This window comes from Falco peregrinus, chromosome 10 (genome assembly GCF_023634155.1).
Source record: "Falco peregrinus isolate bFalPer1 chromosome 10, bFalPer1.pri, whole genome shotgun sequence".
Classification (NCBI taxonomy): Eukaryota; Metazoa; Chordata; class Aves; order Falconiformes; family Falconidae; genus Falco; species Falco peregrinus.
The window spans coordinates 13,311,680-13,331,535 of NC_073730.1; the positions used below are offsets into that span (position 1 = coordinate 13,311,680).

At 37.9% G+C, this 19,856-nt stretch overlaps 1 protein-coding gene across 4 annotated transcripts in view; it reads left to right on the top strand.

Annotated features, from left to right (window-relative positions):
* COL11A1 (collagen type XI alpha 1 chain) overlaps positions 1 to 19,856 on the top strand; it is a 160,224-nt gene that overhangs the window by 62,241 nt on the left and 78,127 nt on the right. For all 4 annotated transcript variants that reach the window (XM_013298969.3, XM_055815615.1, XM_055815614.1 and 1 more), the window contains 14 exons: positions 951 to 1,025; positions 3,165 to 3,248; positions 3,500 to 3,556; positions 7,544 to 7,597; positions 8,990 to 9,043; positions 9,159 to 9,212; positions 9,795 to 9,848; positions 12,945 to 12,998; positions 13,111 to 13,155; positions 14,468 to 14,521; positions 14,610 to 14,654; positions 15,096 to 15,149; positions 15,617 to 15,661; positions 17,014 to 17,067. In XM_013298969.3, coding sequence (XP_013154423.2) covers positions 951 to 1,025; positions 3,165 to 3,248; positions 3,500 to 3,556; positions 7,544 to 7,597; positions 8,990 to 9,043; positions 9,159 to 9,212; positions 9,795 to 9,848; positions 12,945 to 12,998; positions 13,111 to 13,155; positions 14,468 to 14,521; positions 14,610 to 14,654; positions 15,096 to 15,149; positions 15,617 to 15,661; positions 17,014 to 17,067 — 783 coding nt within the window. The remainder of the gene's footprint in view (positions 1 to 950; positions 1,026 to 3,164; positions 3,249 to 3,499; positions 3,557 to 7,543; positions 7,598 to 8,989; positions 9,044 to 9,158; positions 9,213 to 9,794; positions 9,849 to 12,944; positions 12,999 to 13,110; positions 13,156 to 14,467; positions 14,522 to 14,609; positions 14,655 to 15,095; positions 15,150 to 15,616; positions 15,662 to 17,013; positions 17,068 to 19,856) is intronic.

Genomic DNA, 19,856 nt, shown 5'->3' on the forward strand with positions numbered 1-19,856 from the left:
GGAGGGAAGGGGTGCCATCTAGAGGGACTTTGACAGACTTGAGAGGCGGGCCTGTGCAAACCTCATGAAGTTCAACAAGGCCAAGTGCAGAGTCCTGCATGTGGGTCAGGGCTATCCCAAGCACAAATACAGGCTGGGTGAAGAATGGATTGAGAGCAGCCCTGAGGAGAAAGACTTTGGGGTGCTGGTTGACAAGAAGCTCAACATGACCCAGCAGTGTGCGCTTGCAGCCCTGAAAGCCAACCATGTCCTGGGCTGCATCAAAAGAAGTGTGACCAGCAGGGAAAGGGAGTTGATTCTTCCTCTCTACTTTGCTCTTGTGAGACCCTACCTGGAGTACTGTGTTCAGCTCTGGGGCCCCCAACATAAGAAGGGCAGGGACCTGCTGGAGCAGGGCCAGAGGAGAGCCACAAAGAGGGTCAGAAGGCTGGAGAACCTCTCCTATGAAGACAAGCTGAGAGAGATGTTCAGCCTAGAGAAGAGAGGGCTCCAGGGAGACCTTATAGCAGCCTTCCAGTGCCTAAAGGGGCCCTACAAGAAAGATGGAGAGGGACTTCATTCAAGGGCAAGAAGTGATAAGGGGTAATGGCTTTAAACTGAAAGAGGGTAGATTTAGATTAGATATTAGGAAGAAATTCTTCACTACAAGGGTGGTGAGGCACTGGCACAGGTTGCCCAGAGAAGCTGTGGATGCCCCATCCCTGGCAGTGCTCAAGGCCAGGCTGGATGGGGCTTAGAGCAACCTGGTGTAGTTGAAGGTGTCCCTGCCCATGGCAGGGGGGATGGAACTAGATGATCTCTAAGGTCCCTTCTAACCCAAACCATCCTATGCTTTTTTGATTGTATGGTTCCATAAGTGTGTCACGAATACAACTGTAAGTGTGTGTGAGTGATTTAAAAGGCTTGGCTTATATAACTATGCTTTTGTTCTCATGCCTTCATTCTCTTAGGGTCCACCTGGTCGCCCAGGTCTCCCTGGTGCTGATGGTTTAGCAGGTCCCCCAGGTACCATGTTAATGTTGCCGGTAAGTTGTATTATGATTACAGGGTAACCAGCCTTCAAAAGAGGAAGTTTATTTCAAGAAATGTAAAGATGTTCTCTTTTTTCATCTGATTTTGTCTTTGGAATGAGAGATGATACGGAGTTTCTTGTATGGTGTAAGCATATAATATCGTATGGTACCTTTTTTTTTCTTCAAACAAACATACACTTTAGCTCCTGCATGACTGCCAGATTGGAACCTACAGGAATGTATTACACTCTGAAATGCTCCTTATATTTTCAACTGTAACTATTATTTTCTATTATGTGTCCTAAACAAGGAGTTTGCTGTTGCACAGAGGCCATGTATTCCCAACAGAAATGTGTGCTTTCAAGTCTCTTTGACATGGATAATTTTAAGCATTCCATGCTAAAAAAATGGACTTCAGTGTCCTCTTTGAAGAGTCAGTGCATCCTTTGAATAGAAATATATGCACGTAGCCAGCTCTGCTCCCACTGGAGTCAAAGCAAAACACCATCTGTTTTAGCAGGTGGAGAAATAAGCCCAAAGCTGTTAAAGTATCTTGCAGCTTTGTGGTGTGAAAAGTACTATGTGCATGGAATTCATTATTCCTAAGTGTATATGAAATATCTGATGAGTACTACCATCCCAGAGAATTGATAAAACAACTGTAAATGAAGGGGCAGAATTTTTGCTAAGTAAAGCAAACTAAGTAAAAAAAATACCAGAACTGTAGTTGCTGCAGTTCTGATACAGGAGGCAGGGCTCCATCAGTATCTATAAGGAAAGGATGATTTTGTGGTTTCTTTTCTATTTATGAAATGATCAATGGACGTTTAACAAAATAAGCTAATTTTTTTGACCTCATCCTTGCACCAAATTCTGTTATCACAGCTGGCTGTATAACAGAAATATTCGCTTACCAATAATTAGTTGATGGAAAAATGCCACTGCTCCTCGGGGAAATTATTCCCAAATCATTCTTCCATCTGTGATTGCTGTGCCAGCAGAGGAAAATTTGTCTTTCATCAGTTTGTTCCATTAAAGTTAGTACATGTGGACTAATACTTAACCTATCAGTCACTTCGAAAAATCTCACGAGCTTTATTTTTAGATGTTAATGAGTCTCACCACAAGAGGTTTACAAAGTCAAACCAGAAATTTCTCAAGAAGTAGTAAATTGGCTTCAGGTCTCCCAGATTCTAGCCTAGTATTTTAACCACAATCCAGACTTCTTTTCTTTTTCTTTTAGGTATTTTTGCTTGGAAAAATATTTTGAAAAATGTAGTTGATTCCCATTATGTGGATCCCCACAAAGCACCTGGCCTCCTTTCAAATGACAGAAAGCTTGGTAGTTCTCTTCTCATTTTAGAGAACTCAGGTGCTTATTTGTGGGGCTTAAAGCAGCAAGTTTTCCATCACTTTCCAAAAAATTTCTTCCATTCTGATAATAATATGACTGCAGGAGAGAGACCTCAGTTACCATGCCAACTCTGGGTGTAGGCAAACTGGACAAACTGTTGAGGGCAATGAAAGATTCATGGCCCTGATATCCAGGCCTATGCCATACCTTTAGAAAGCCATACTTCTTGTTGCAGCTTAGTGTCTCTGCAACACTGGGAAGCTTCTGTGAGCAGTTTCATGAGGAATAAAAGTCCAGCAGTGCAGGCATGAGTACTTAAATTTTATTCTGTAATTTATTTTGAAATTGTCGGAGATGACACGAAACTGTTTCATTTTAGATACCAAACACTTTTCAAATTGAAGTCTTTCTTAAATTGAATGGTATTTTTCTGTGGGTAGCTACCAATTTACAGAGAATTCATTAATCTTGATACATGTTTTTAATGGGGTTGTGCAGATAATTAGAGTCCATTTTGGCCTCATTTTGAAACAAACAAACAAGTAAACAAAATGAAAGCCAAAATCTTAGGAATTTTGCTCCTAGAAGGTAAGATTTGCACTTGGCTTCTAAACTTACCATGACTTAATATTCACGCTGGATCCAGCAGCCTCAATGCAGCAGTCTTCTGAAGTCAGTGGAATGAACTAAAGACTGAGACCCTGTGTCTTTCAAGTGGTTTACACAGTTGCAGCAAGTAACAAATATGGGTTTAATTTGATAAATTCTGAATCTTTTTCTTGTTTTGATACTTGCAGTTCCGCTTTGGTGGAGATGGTGAGAAGGGCCCAACAATCTCAGCTCAGGAGGCTCAAGCACAAGCTATTCTACAGCAAGCTAGGGTGAGCACAAGAAGCCTGCAAATAAAACTGCCACTAGGGTACAGCTCAAAAAAAATTTCCATTTTAGGTCATGCAGGATGTGAAGTAAAGAGCTCTAAGCATCATCTCATCACAGTAGTTATCCTTATTGACAACTGAGTCAATGTGGGGGGATATTCATTAATTGATTATGAAAATGTATTAATATAGAATTTTTATGCTGGCTGGCACCTTTTTCTTGATATCTGTTGTTCTGTTCTATGTTTTCTCAGATTGCTATGAGAGGTCCCCCTGGTCCCATGGGGCTCACTGGAAGACCAGGTCCTGTGGTACGTAAACGAAGCAGCGGCACAGGCTTAAGCACACAGTAACTCAAGTCCACAGATCTCATTCTGGCCTTGCGTACACCTCTGTATTTGTACTTACTTTATTTGAAAAGATACTGATATAATTAAAACCACAGTTTTTATTCTTATTCAAGGTCTACAATGCAACCTGAGTACTAAATCAGTTTTTATTGTAGATTTTTGCATGTTTTGGTAGAGCACACTGGTAGACTTACAAAACTAGCCAATACTTTTACATAAATAATTATGTACACCTTTACATTCAGTCATTGCTGTAATAATATTTATAAAATTTCTTTTGATAAATATGAAACTCAACAGAGGAGATATTAAAGCAAGAGTGTGTAGAATTACCTTGGTTCACTATTTAAGCTGAATCTGGAAAGTTCTTAAGAGTCATTCCTATAAACCAATAAAAGCCATGCAGGTTTCTAAAAGAATTGTACTTTTTTACTTCAGTCCTGAATTTGGCTTGACTGCTAATACCAAACAATTTGGAAAATGGCCCTGTGGATGTTGAAAAAGCTCAATATCTGTACAAAGTCTGTACGTGGAACACAACAGCTTTTGACGCTAACATGCAAAACAACTTTTTGATCACAAATAGGTTTGCCTCTGTAATCTCTACAAACACTTTAAAAAGACAATACTCTCAAGGAAAGAATAAAACCAGGTAGGAAGCTCAGCAAGCCAGAACCACCTGATAAGTCTGGCAACTGCAATTTCCTCTTTTAGGTAATGAATACTTTTCAGACTCAATCACTAAATGGCATAATTTAGCATTTACCATCTTTCAAAAAGCTATTATAAAGCATCTGTACTATGAAATAAAAACAAATGCTGAAGCCAAGATCATAAGCTTTGTAGAAGACTAGTCTTTTCTAACTTTCTCCCAGATGATTTTATTTATCCTCTGATGTATAGTGAAATTTACTTCTACAGTTAGTACACCATCTATATCTGAAAGATCCACTTAATTTGGAAACTTACTTTGTCTACTGTGATAGCACAGCTAGGCTGGCAAATATTTGGCCTCTTAAATGTTGATTTTTGTCTGCTGTAATTTTTTTTTAAATATTGTCATTATGGTGATGGACACAGAGTGACATTAGCATCTTTCATTGGATTAGACAAGCATCTAGTTGCAAAACACAGACAAGAATAAAATTGTGCTATGGAGAAATGAGAAATGAAAACAAGTGATTGCTGGTTAACCAAGAGAAAAGGATGAAGCAAGTTCCTGTTGGTTGGAAAAAGTGACTGCAGAGATATGCCACTCACAACTGCAACAGCATACATAGAAGAAGCAATAGAAGGTGCTGGAGGCCACCTCGTTTTCTCTTTGCCTCAGAATGCAATAGCATTTTTTTCCAAAGTAGTTTCCTTCTACTCATCCCAGCTGTGAAGATTTGGTCATAACTTAGAAGTGGTGAGACCACAGTATAAAAAATATGATTCCTTTCCCTTCTTTTGCACTTCTTTCCTTCTTTAATATGATGCTTCAGCAAAAGCCCATAGCGGAACACTAACAATTTAGTTCTCCCTTTCCAACCTCCTCTTTTTCCCCTCTTATTCTCACCCTCATTAACGTACAGTGTCTGTTAGTTTGAAAGTGGGAGATGCACGCAGATGAACATGAGTATAGCATCCTACCATTAACAACAGAAAATACTGGCCAGGTTACTGTCCATCTCTTTGTGTGTAATTATTGCAGCACAATGCAACTAAAGGTTGCCTAAATGGCTCTTGCTGCTGTTTCTTCCAGTGACCCCTTTTATGCCTCGCTGGGTTTTCTTTGTTAATAAGATAATTATGTACCTTGGAGGAATATTTTAGTGAGCATAAGGAATATTCTGGATCATGTTCTTCCACGATCCTAGCAATTTAACATTTTCTTCAATGACTCTTGAAAGCTACATGATATCTCTGTTGGCTTGTTAATATTCTGCCTCATCTTCATATAGCATAAAAAAATCTGTTACAGATTATGCTGTACTCCAAACTGGCCAGTCTCATGAATGCAGTCTGCTTATCTAAGTGAAATTTGCTGTTTTCTGGTAGTTTTTAGGTAAATATGCCACCAGAATCTCACTTGGTCCCCAGAAACTGAAATCACTGGACTTGAATTTTTAAGCGGACTTATACAAGAGCAATTCTTTTCTAGAGGAACTATTCCAAAGTAAATAGTTGCTACCAAGCAGAGAATTTGGCTCACATACTCCTGATTAATCACGATTAGGTATGCAATACCTACAAGCAGTCAAATATGTGGGGTCTATTTAACAAACTAGTACACTATTTCCAACAGTGTATTTAGATCAAGAGACCTGCAGGATAACATTCAGACTATACAGAAAAAATAAATTCAGAACTGCTGTAACCAAGGAATTAATTTGTAAAGACTGGTATAATATTGACAGTGAATTGTGTACCTTTAACTGAAGTATAAAGCTGGCCTCATACTTTCATGTTTCAAAGACCTTCATGGAGAGTTCAACAGATAATAATAATGGTTGTTTTGCTTCTAAGCCACCAGGAGGCTCTAGAAATCCAACTCTTTGATCTGGCAACCTTTTTGGCCTACAGTTCCAGAAGCACAGATTTTTGGTCTGTGAATTATTTATGTGCCCAGATTATTTTAAGAATGAAATAGTTGGAGGTTTTACTCAACCTGAATTGTGTTTTGTTAAAATAATTTAGTAGCCAATAAAATACATTTGGAGACATATCAGTTATTAGAAGTCTTAAGCATAGCAGTGTCAAAGCCGAAGTCTGACTTCAATTGAGTCTGGAGTTCACCTGCTTAATTAACATGGCATACAAAATTTCTCCCTAGAAATATTAATCAATTATATTAATTAAAAGCAGAGCTTACATCCATGAAACCCAAACAGACAGTCACCACCTACCAAAGCCACTGTTCTCTCCACTGCCAGCACCAGCTCAGGATCTGATTTTCAGTTTGCTTAGGACTTGATTCAATACCTGCAAGGTCAGTGGGAATCATTCCACTCCAGGATGCTAGACTCAGCACTAAGGCAAGCCATGAGACAGCTTCTTTCTTTGAATCGTCGCTATGAATATAGAAGAATTATCAATTTTCCAAGGTCTGCAATATTCGTTTCATATTAAATACACAATTTAGTTATGACCTGTTTCATAGGTCAGAAATGCAAAAAAATATTTTGCCCGTAACAGTAAACTCCAGTATGTTCCTTCTCGGTGCCTCTATTCTATGTGAGCATGTTGAGATTTTTTGTTTCATTTTGTCTATTTTTGTGAGACCACTATAAAGAAAACACAAACTTCCTTTGACTAGTTCTGCCCTAAATTCCATGTGCAGCATCTTACTCTGGATGAAGATCTGGTTTAGGTCTGTTTGTGAGTAAAACTTACTCTGAAAATCTGTATCATTTAATGATAGTAAAGAGGTGCAGTTATATAGATTTTCCACTTCTTCAGCACCAGATGCAGAAAGACTTTCATTAAAACATCAGTGAAGTTCATGACAAGATTAGACAGGATATTTTTCATTGACTATAGTGATCTTTGGATTGAACTTTGAGACTCAGTTCTATTTTCTGTACAACACAGAAATAGATCAAGGTAAAAAGAGGTAGCTTTCATTTTTCTTGCCTTCCCTACAGCAGATGCACTTCTCTTTGCGTTACTTACATTCTTCCTGTGCTCATATTTAGCTCCCAAATGTTAATGTAGAACAAAGGGTTACATTTGATCCCATTCAAATCAATGGGCATTTTCTTTGTGATAGAAAGATTTTTGGTGCAGTTAGGCCCAGTGTCTGGACAATGATTTATCAGTGTATATTGTAGATTCAAATAGTCAATTCACACCTCCTAATGAATAGGGGATTGGTTTTTTCTCCCTGTAATGTATAGAAATAGAAACTTACTAATTCAACAAGTTTATTTGTATATTTAAACAATTTATTTTGCTTTTTTTGTCAAGGGTGGACCTGGAGCAGCTGGTGCTAAGGGTGAAAGTGGTGAACCAGGTCCCCAGGTACAACAATATTGCCTGTTATGTTTGAGCATGTTTAAGAAAATGCATTCATACCACTTAGAAGAAATCAATGATAGGCTTTCCACATGCAATTGAAGAAAAATAGCCTTTACGATACTATCCTAATTAAATGCAATAGCTTGATTGTTCATTTTGAAATATGAAAGTAACAATCTTTATATTTTATATATGTTTTAATGTATGTATATACACAAAAAGAGCAATTATCGTATGTAGAGTGTCCTCCATTGAAAACCTGTTTTAATACTTTAGACTCTTCTCTGTTAAATAATCATATGTCAAGTCTGCAATTGTATGACCTTGGGCTGTGATCTTATAAGGTGTGAGAGGTTGAATTTAGTTGGTAATTTAACAGGGTATTTTCAAGAAACACATAACATAGCAAGAATAAATCTTTAGGAATCAGTGCGTGCTTTACTTACCTTACCATTATATCAGCTCCTGTGCAGTGATGTTAAAGAGCACTGAAACACATTGAAATCTTTCAGTTTAAGCATAAAATAGGGGGTTCTTAAAGAGATTGTGCTAGGAGTCTCTGGAACAATGATTTTGCCAGATCTCAAGTGGTACCATGGAATTTCTACGTTCTACATTATTTAGTGCCTGTCTTAAAACTCCACATGGATATTTGCAGAAGAAAAATAAAACAATTAAGCAAAAAAGTGCTTTGAAGAGCCAGTCTTCCAGTTTGCTTCCTTGCATTTTTAGTATTTTTTATCTTCCTACTCAGTATTTTTGGATGGTTAGTCCTTACCATTGCTGTTTTCAGTCCTTACCATTGCATTTGGATGAGAGATGAGAAAGCTTCCACAGAAACATAAGCCCACACAGTCATCAGTGAAAGTTACATGTGTTTGAAAAGTAGAATTAGGTTTTTCAGTCTGGGGTAATTTGGTCTCCCTGTAGTTAAAACTGTGCTGTGTAAAGCTAAGACAGAATGTGAGCTGTTCAGCAGTTCAACTCATGTTTGTGTATGAGTTAGGGATCTGAAATAAGCACTCTCTAGTTTTCAACAAATAATTATTATGTGACTAAAGTAATTTTAACGTGAGAGGAAGAAGGGTTTTCAAACCACAGCACTGAGATTTTCAAAACCATGAGAAGAATGTAAGCTTGTATGTTAAAAGGACAAATTATGCTGTGTATAGTGCCATCTCATGAAAACTAGTGTTCACATTGGTCGTGCTAAGGCCAGTTTGGATGCCTGTGTTCTATTAAAACTAATGGGAATTTGGAAATGAGAATATATTTCCTGCAAAAAAAAATTGCAGCTTTGCATGTGTAAAATCTTACCTTGTTTCTGAGGTAAGATGTTTAACTAGCTTTTTGCTGACTGAACTTGATTCTAAGAATTACACTTTTTACACTCAGGGTCCCCGTGGTGTTCAAGGTGCCCCTGGTCCAAGTGGAAAGGCTGGCAAAAGGGTAGGTAGTTGTATGGATCAATCCTGCCCTGGGTAAATAGTTTTTATTTAAATATATTCAAATATTAACTGATTCCACTGCATTTTCAAATGTTTGCCCCTCTGGGTTTTTTCAGGGACGTCCTGGAGCCGATGGTGCCAGAGGAATGCCAGGAGAACCTGGTGCAAAGGTAAATAATGAGACTTGAGGCTTTATTTCAGTCTTGGTGTGGGCTGGATAGATTTTATGTAGGTACCACAGTTTCTTCCAGGCCAACCCTAAATTCTTCTCTCAAGTGAAAATACTGAGGTTTCAGATATCTGGGTTAGATGCAAGAGCTGCAAATGAATCATCCGTTTAAAATATGGTAATTAATGGTAACAGCTAGCAGTTTGACCCTGAAGTAACTTGATTCTTGGGGCATGATTCCTATCCCTCTGAATCAGTTTCTAGTTGCAGAGTATCAGTAATAGTAAAATCAGTTTTGCAATTGCGAAGTGCAGCTACAATCAAGCTTTTCATTGCGATGTGGACTTCTTTTTATAAATACCATAATTACAGTGCAGTGAAATGGTATGGCATCTTCTCTTGCTTTAACACATAGAAGCAAATTTTGTGAGTTTGATCTATGTGCTCCTTTCCATGTGTTTCATTCAATAACAAAAGCATATGTATAACCAAGGGTAGAAGTTAACTTTTAGAGGGAAGGCATATTCAGAGTAATACAGAATGTAATAGTCATTTATTAAAGCTGTGATTTCTTCTTTCCTAGGGTGACAGAGGATTTGATGGTCTTCCTGGCCTCCCTGGTGACAAAGGTAACAGGGTAAGAAAAAACATATATATTTATATAATAACAAATTGATACTGTCACAGAAATAATGCAGTATTCATTAAGAATATCACTAAGGACTATGGGGAAAGTTAAAACAGAATGTCAGCTTTTCAGAATAATATCTATATTGTCAGGTAATGTATTCCTCATTAAAAGTTTTAGCAGTATTAATGAAGAGACAACAATTCATATATATGTTAATGGTTTCAATATATTTTCTGAAATCAGATCACAACTTCAGCTGGGTTTTGCTTTAATTCTTAGTTAAGGAATTTGCCTGTTGGATTTAAAGTGATTGTTAAAGGAAATAGTAACAGGAAAAGGAAATCAGCATGAAGATTCTATATCAGGAGCATGACAAATTTTAACCTTCTGAGAAGCTTGCTCAAAAAGTGCATTTATATATTTGAATTGCAAACTGAATTGTTTAGTGTGGCTCGTTCCAACAGCTGCAGCTTAAAAGACCAGAGTCAGGTCAGATAAGTTAGGAAAACTTGAAGTAATATTTAAAACAACTAATGTACTTGCTCCTTATGTCATACCAATCTATAGGATGAGACTGTATCTTTCCCTACAATGTGTAGAAATAATCACAGCAGGGGATTTCTGCTTCAAAATATACTCCTAACACAGATGCTAGTAACAGCATATTCTACTGCATGCACTTCCCTTACTGTTGTCCTGGTAAATGCAATACACTGTAGAAGAAAGTGAGTGGGAATGTCAACAGAACTATTCCCATATGTGCTAAAGCTTGGTGACCAAGGAATTATAGCTGTCACCATTCAATGGGTTAGCACAGTTGCTGCACTTCCCAGAAAATCTCAACTGTGTTGGCTACTGGCCCATAACGTAGTCCTTTATAATAGCATCTAAGGATACGCTTTTGAGTTCTGTTTGCAATGGGAGAATAACTTTTAGTGTCGTACAGAAATGTCTTGATCATCTTTCATTATCCCCTTTTACTTAAAGAGCACAAAGCAATCAGCGCATGACATAATTGAAACCCAGCTTGATCAGCAGGTGACCACCAGAGGGGGATAGACATTAAGCTCTTTGCCACTACTTCACACTTTGAAGTCTGAGCAGAAATCAATTCAGTCAGGGAATGTGTCTGCTTTCCAACCTGGGATACTAGAATTGCCTGTCTGGGACCTTCCATGTCATAAACAATTTTTTTCTTGAAAGTCTGGTTTTTTACATTTCCTAAACAATTTTTTAAAACCCCACTAAAATAGAAGAATAAGTTTGGTTTGAAATTTGCAGAATACTAATGAAAATAATTACTTCTTTTCATAGTTTCTTTATTTCAGTATTTAAAAATCACAGCATTCTCGTGTTTCTAGGAAATCTCCTGTAAAAGTTCAGACTATGATCTTTCTGAAAGCAGCTCCACTCCAAGCCAGATCAGATAGCTGTAGCTGTTCGGGTGCATATATACTGACAGCATATAATGCAGGTATTTGGTTCTCTTCGGGTTGCAATAAAGAGCACAGAAAGAACGACAAGAAAACCACTTTTTCTGCTGTAGCTATGTTTCAACTGTAAGAGAATTGATGTTGAAAACCCTTAACTTTGGAGTAGAAGTTTTAGGACTACTTTCAGAATTAGTCATATTTGAACTGAGTTCCAAATTAGGTGTTTGTCTGTCTGAGGTTATGCCTCTGTCAAACGCAAGTTGTCAGACAGGAGTTACTGGATGATATTCTCTGACTTCCAATGTTGGGCAGATTAGGCCATATGGTGTAATATTCCTTTTAACATCAGTATCTATGACTTTGAACTTTTGATTTACAATATGTATAACCCTTCTCCAGTATAAAAGCAAGGCGTTATATACTAAATGAAAAGGTCTAAGGAAAATGAAATTCAGCCTTTAACAGAAAGCTTGCAGGAAAGAATTAAAAGAACTGAGAATGCTGATAATAATAGGAAGTTAAGTCAACCTTCACCTGGATATTAATTGGAAGCCAGAGCACAGATCACATGTCCTATGTCATCTTTCAGGAGTGTCATTTAGCATGTAGAAAAACTCATCCTTTACCAGCAGATCATGTTGAGTAGTTCCAAAACTTAGCAAAATATAGAAACCGATGTATTGATTTGTCTTACAGGTATGAAAGTGCGGTTCATAGAATTTCATTTTCTCTTCCATGGCAACTCCAAGTTATAGAGGACAGAAAGGCAGTAGAATAAAATCTGGACATCCCTAATATTAGATAGCTCTGGGGTATGACAGCAAGTTACCTAACATTCCCTAGGAAGTTTTAAAAGAGTAAAGAATAGAGCTACTGAAAAGTGACTCCATTTATATCTGCTAGGATCCACAGCACTGATAAAATTAAGGAAAACAGCATGAATACTTGGTTGTTGTCCAATGCCAGAAGGAAGTCACAGTCTAAAAACCCACTGCCCAGAAAGAGGTCAGTCAGTGGTGTTTGAGCTGTGTAGCACACTAGTCCTCTTTAGAAATGGGGAAAGAAAAATAAATCCTAAAAATATGGTCCAGAATTGACTGAGGCTCTGCATATAGACTTGAAAAGCCCTAACCTCTGAGGGGAAGTGTGGAAGTCTGGCTGCCTTCCAAAGCCTCAGACAAATCAGTCCCAAGGCTCTCAGTGACTGGTGTCAGGGTGTGTGGTTCTGAAAGGTGGTTAGTGAACTTCACCGTGTATATTACAGGGCCCAGCAATCGGTATATTAACTTCTGACCCATGTACACATGCCTTATTTTACTTGCAGTAATACATTGCGTAGGGGGAAGGGGAACGTGCTGTTGAGACAAAGGAAAATGTGGGTAACTGCCTTTTGTAGCAGTAATTTGTGTATGTTCTGGGGCCAAGAATAGTTATGGAATGAAATTTTACAAACACAAATAGTTCATTGTTCCAATAATGTTAATTTGTTTTTATACTAATGTAATAAAAGACTTTACTGAGTACTGTAACCTACAGATTTGTATCATTGTGTCAAGACTTGTTTTGACACATCAGACTTCAGCTAAAACATTTGTTTTCATTTCCCTTTCCATCTATTATTGCTTCAAGCAACAGATGTATTACTTTAATGACGTTCCTTGTCCTACAGGGAGACCGTGGCCCACAGGGACCTCCTGGCTTACCTGGTGAAGATGGATCCAGGGTAAGTTGCTATTTACACAGTAAAATCTAGAGTGAATCTGCATGTAATGGAAATACAGTCATGACACGTTCTTTTTTTTCCTAAAGCTTCTATTCCTTTTGTACAAAAACAGGGAGAAGATGGGGAAGTTGGACCAAGAGGTCTCCCAGGTGAAGCTGTAAGCAATGCTTTCTTACTCTGTTTCTGTTACAAACAAAAATCACTCTCAGATTTTTTCCTTTTTACTGAACTGTTCTGAATTACAGGTATAAAAATTACACTGTGTGTGTATATATCGAATACTGATTCTGGCTGAAAAGTAAAAAAATGAACAGTTTTGTTAGGGGTAAAACATTACTTACAGGATTAACATTGTCAGGGATATGTCCAGCCAAGTATACACAAATTGCATAATCACAAAGGGTATTTCTTATCCTATTGTATAAAATCAATCACTGCAGTCCTTGATACATGAGAATATAACCAAGTCTCTGTTGCTATGAAAATGCTTTCCAAAGATCTATTTATTAGAAAATGAGGCCTGGCTTCTTCTCTTTTTTTCACACTACTGTGCTTCATTGTGTATTTTTACACTTGTTTCACATACAGAATTTCCACTGCTGTCAGTTGGAATTCTGCAAGTGCTGTCACTGCAGAGCAGAGTTCTGCATTGCAGGCAAGAAATCAAGCCTCAGAAAGAGGAATTTTACCTAAAATGTATGATATACTGCTGCCTACTCTCAAAGTAGGAAGAAGTCACTACAGAGTCAGTGTTAGTGATTTGTGGCTATATCATACACGAGGAGGCTGGAGACTCATCCCTGCCTACTTTAGCAGCATGACATGAATGATGACACAAATGATGAAAGCTGATGTTCATTTACATAGTGTAATCCAAAAGATCATGTTATAGACCAAATCTTGCTCACCTTATTTAGGAGAATAGCCCTTGGTCTTTTGCGGAATTTTTTAGGGATGAGAAGAACAATTCTGATTTTGGTTTCCAGAATGCCTTGCATGTATTATAATAAAAATATTAGTAATTTTTAATTATTTATTGGATTTTTACTAAAGATAAAAGCACTGTTACACACTTAGAATAATAGGATAGAGTATGACAGACCACCGTGTTTTCTAAAGACAGGAATACAAACATGTATGCTACTATTCAGGTCAGACCTTTAGGCCAAGACACAGCTGAAGCTTTAGTGGAAGATGCTGTGCCAGTGTTCTGCACCAGGAAACATAAATAGTTATTGCCTCTCTCTGAAATGACCGTACAGCAGCTAAATCAAAGCTCGGCCTTCCACTGGCATCCTGTTCAAACATATGGTGGCCCTCAGGAGGATCTATCCTTTCTTCCTTTCTTTCTCCCTCGACCCCCATGCTGCCTTCCCCTCATCCTTCCTACTCCTTGCCCAGTCCTTCTCCTGGGCTTCCCTGTTCAGAAAAAGTCATGCAGATGTTGATAAGTGTTTCTTTTCTTACAGGGTCCACGGGGATTACTGGGCCCCAGAGGTACACCTGGTCCCCCTGGCCAACCTGTACGTATGAACTGGTTTGTATTTGCAATTTCCAGAAGAAAAATGGAAGTCCCTTGAAAGTTGCTCATGTTTATATTGTTTGCTGTAGGGCATTGCAGGTGTTGATGGACCTTCAGGCCCAAAAGGAAACATGGTGAGTAAGTAAGCTGGGAATTGAAAAGGGAGTGGATTCTAAGAATCCTTTCTGCATTTTCTTGTCCCTTCTACTATGCCATCCCTTCCATTTAATTAAACTTTTCTATCAATATAATCAGACTCATGATGATTTTACATAGAAAAGAGAAGCCTTCTATTAGTTAGTCTTCAGCAAAAAGGCCAAACCATGCTTTCTCTCAAGCCTCCTTTAGCACCGTGGACTCCAGTAATTGGGTGCTATGTGTGGGCTGTTATTCTCTATTAAAGAAAAGGCCATGATATTCAATAGCATGGAAAAATGTCATACTGGATAGGAAGTCGGTGGCAGACTTTAAAGAGGGACAAACAAAGATGAGTTTGTATTCCTTTTAGTCCTGACAATGAAGATCTGTACTGCAGAAATGCAAACCTAATGCCCTGGTATTTTTTTGTATGGCAGGGTCCTCAAGGGGAACCAGGACCTCCTGGTCAGCAAGGCATTCCAGGCCCACAAGTAAGTGTAAAATATCTCTCAAGAAATACGATGTAATGTGCAGCAAATGTTTAATAAATGGAAATTAGTAAAACATTAGCTTTTCATGTACAAAACTGATAAAGCTTCAAGGATTGTATAAATAATGCTGCAAATGTGCCGAGGGCAGTGGGAGCAGAGTTTTCAAGTAAGCTTTCAGAGGGATTTTTCATTCAGGAGAAAAATGACTTATTCAGCGTTCCTGGAATGCAGCAGGAACGGCCACACCTGGAGGAGGGTTCTGAATAGGATCTTGTTACAGACCTACTGCCAGAATAGTGGCTTGTGCAAAAGGCTCACACAAAACTCCTGATCTTACTCATAAGGGGGAAAAAAAGGCCACTTATATTTGCCAGTGTGTTTAAACAGATTAATGAGGGACCTTTAGTAGGGTGAATGTATGTATATTGTTCTCCCTGGTTTCTCACACTGGTTTCTTTTTAATATAGGGGCTTCCTGGTCCACAAGGTCCTATTGGACCTCCTGGTGAAAAAGTAAGTTACAGTGGTATTCTTGTTATTTCACAGTCTGTTCTGTGCAACCACCTTGCTTATGTACTTAAGGTCTTTGCTATGTTTTACAGAATGGTAACCTAAGACCTAAAAATTAGCAGATCTTCCTGAAATCATCAAGTAAATGAAAAAACAGTGGAGGCTTGGCTTTCCTCTCATACATGCTTTTTCACAATTATAATTTCCTCCCTTTATTTTGGATTGATTTTCTGTTATGAGCTTCAGAATCCCATCTACAATATTAAACGTTGTGTACTTGTATGTTAATTAATTTCATAGCAAGTTGTGAAAATTATTTTTATTTATCTCTTTTCTTACAACAAAATTTTACCTAAAGTCTGAATCTGTTCTCTTTTTTTCAAGGACTGTATTTTGACAAAACCCTGCAGTGTAGTTGCCATACTGTAGTGTCATTTGGTGTTTTTTTCCTGATCTGTTTGTATGTGTTCTTGTGGCTTTAACCATGTCTTCTGTTAATTTCAAAAATGTCACTATTGAAATTACTCTAACTTTACTTTTCTCCAATTTTTGCTGAACTCCTGCTTTATTGATTCTTCTTTGATTTCGCTCCTCTTCACTGTTTAGGGTATACGTTAGGAGAAATTGAAGGAGATTTTAGGAAACAATATACGTGCGTTTTACCTGCCTGTATGCATAAGAAATATTACTCTAAAAATTGGGCTAGGGCCACAGTATACGGATTCCAGAGGCTTTCACAAAGATGTACCATGCATTTCAGCTATGAATACTGGAGATCTGTAACATGTACTCTTTACCTCTTGTTCTTGTTGGTATCTTTCACATGAAATTCTAAATAATAGTTAAATTTTGTACACTGGAGAATTCTTCCCTACCTTGTGTGTGTGTGCATGTTCATAGGGAAATTCCTGAAGCTTGTTCTCAGGCAAGCATCTCAGTGAAAAATATGGGTGACTTGTATTGGCTAAAGATTGTAAGAACTGGCTTTGTGCCTATATATTGTATGATAGTATCTAGTATGATTGTATTTAGTTTTGCTGTATTTTTGTGATATCCATATAAAGGGATTTAGGTATAGCTGTATTTTATATCCTTAGCTCTTAGTCTCAAATGTATGGGATATAGGTGGCAGTTTTTCTCCTTTTTCTTTCCTGTTTTTTCATTATTATTATTTTTCTTATAGCTACTCCGCACCTGGGATGGGTTCACCAGTTGTTTTAAAAAACTAAAAAGATTTAAGGTGGTTTTCTGGCTTAGGGCATACCAGTCCTCAGCAAGGATGATCCTCCATCATGCTAGAAAATGATAGAATGTTTGCTATTGTTCTTAAGATGTATCTCTGTTACTGCATTTAGGGACCCCAAGGCAAGCCTGGCCTTCCTGGCCTTCCTGGTTCTGATGGGCCTCCTGTAAGTAACCAAATATTTCATTCCTTGAATGTTTACATACTTTTACCAAGTAATAAATATTTCTGGATATCTGTGTTGCAAAAAGAAAATGGAGAGTAAAAGCACTGGTAGTCCTAGTCGGCAACATTATAAAATCCGTCTAAAACCCCTGTATCATTTGAGCTGTTAAAACTAAGAGAATTACAATTTTGAAGCGGCTGCTAAAAATGGCTGTGGGCTTTTAAAATGTGTTCCCAGACGATGAAATGCATCTGAAACATCTGCAGGGATGTGTAAATAACCTAACTGACACACAAAGGGACAGATACTCTTTCACTGTAGTCCTACTATGTCAGTATGGCAAAGCAAATCATCTGTAAAAATGCTCACCACTTGTTCTCTCAGGAAATATATAACAGACTAGATCTTTCTTTGCTTCCTGACCTAAGGTGCATATTACATGTTTGGGCTTCTTCTTTCATTGTCTGCACTGGGACAGACCCAAGCCAAGCTTTAGAATCTTGTGATCGCTAAGGAATTCAGCCTAGCTCTGAGGATGCATTCACTCACATGAACAGAGTGTAACCACCTGAGTAGCATTGCTTACAGTTCAGGAATTAAACTTAAATGGAATGATTGTTCATAATGACATGTATATACACCAGTTTCCTTGCACCAAAACCATCATCTTATACAACCATGAGCCATTAGACAGTCAGTGTGGCTTCTCAGACCATGTCTCTCCTCCCCATGCCATTTTTCCTTACCATTTATCTTTTAGATTAACTCTGCATTTTTTAAACCTGACTTTCAGCATGGTTTTGCAAGGATAAGAACAACAGAACTGACTGCAAGGGTTTCACTGCATAGATGCCTATATTATATGGAACTGTATACAGAACTGTACCCAGGGCTCTCACAACCTCCTTTACCCACCAAAGTACTATTTTCATGGAGAATGTTAAATATGAAGTGATAGTCCAGCTGGAAGTCTGCATCTTGAATCATTGTCTAAGCATTTGAACTTTCCCCCTTATCCTTTTCTGCATGCTGGGAACAATATTAGTTTCCAAACATAAGCATCGTTTTAAAGTCTGCATCTTCTTAAACTTAAAAGCAGGCGGGAAATGCTGTAGGAGATGATTGGGGGTCGGCACAGGTCTGTACCTGATACACATGCCTACTGTGGTGGGGTTGACCCCAGTCAGCAGCTAAGTACCCGTGCAGTCACTCTCTCACTCCTCCCACAGCAGGATGGGGGAGAGAATCAGAAGATCAAAAGCAAGAAAACTCATCAGTTGTGGTAACAACAGCTTAATAAGAGGAGCAAAGCTACGCACACAAGCAAAGCAAAGCAAAATAAGGAATTCATAAGCTACTTCCAACCTGCAGGCAGATTGCTTACGCTTATGCAGGCACGCATAAGGGTTACTTGGGAAGACAAGCACCATAACTATCAATGTCCTCTCCTTTCTCTGAGCTTTTATTGCTGAGTATGACATTGTATGGTATAGAATATCCCTCTGGTCAATTTGGGACAGCTTTCCCAGCTATGTCCCCTCCCAGCTTCTTGCTCACCCTCCACCAGCTCACTGAGGGGTTAGAATGGGATAAAGAGAAATCCTCCATGTTGTACAAGCACTGTTCAGCCATAACCAAAACACTGGTGTGTTATTGACACAGTTTTATTCACAAATCCAGAACACAGCACCATATGGGCTGCTATAAAGAAAATTAACTCCATCCCAGCCAAACCAAGTACACCTACCCAAAATTATCTCCATGCACAGGTAAGTTTGTTCAGAGGAAGGGCAGGAGAGGCAGGTTAAACTAAATCTATTCTAATTGACATGACCTATTTGCAGCCGTAGAATTACACTAGTGATTGAAGGCAATGAGCAGTACGATCCCAATTGCAGTGAGTTTTGTAGCTGCTCCTGCGATATCTGTGTGAAGTTCAGGTGGGAAGCTCAAGAGCATTTTTTCAGATCAGGAAAATTCTTGCTAGCTATTTCATTTCCCTATGTCCTTCTATTTCGAAGGCAAGACATTGTTCATAATACTGGAATTAATGCAAATCTAAAGGGATACAAACATGCTTTTTAATAGCAACATTTTTAAAGTCATTTAATGATATAGAGACCTCTGATATTGGATGGAGATTTAAAATTTTGTGCACAAGAAAGCATGTTCTGGGAGTTCAGGGTTAAACAGCTAAGATAGCTACATTTTAAAAAACAAATAACAAATATTCAATATTAGTAAGACAAATTCTTTAAAAGAAAATTAACAATAACTGCTAAGCAAGTATCAAATACTTTTAATTTTAACCATTCTTTTAATAAAGAACATATTTTAAACTGTTTTCCAAGGCCAGAAACCTGAATATAAGCACCAGGGGTTTGTCATTTAAGATTAACAGCTGCATCAAAGTCATGTCATATTTGATGCACTGGAAACATTATGGGATGTCAATGACACCAAAAATGAATGGATTTAGTAACAGGCTACATGTTGTGTGGGACTACATGCTTGGCAAAGCTAGAGATTTACTGCTCCTGTAATAAGATTGATGAACGTAAACAGAAAAAGTTTCTTGACTGACTCATAAACAATAATCTGTTAACCTTTAGTTTCATTAAATTACCTTTAAATTTTGCAGCATTTTAGTGTAAATTTTATAAGCAAGAAAAACAATTAATGTTTTGAGCACTGCAATATTAACATCAGTGATATAGAACAAAGACTAAGACATAAACATATTTTGTTTTTAAAGTTAATCACAGTTTAAAACAAAGACATAGAATGCT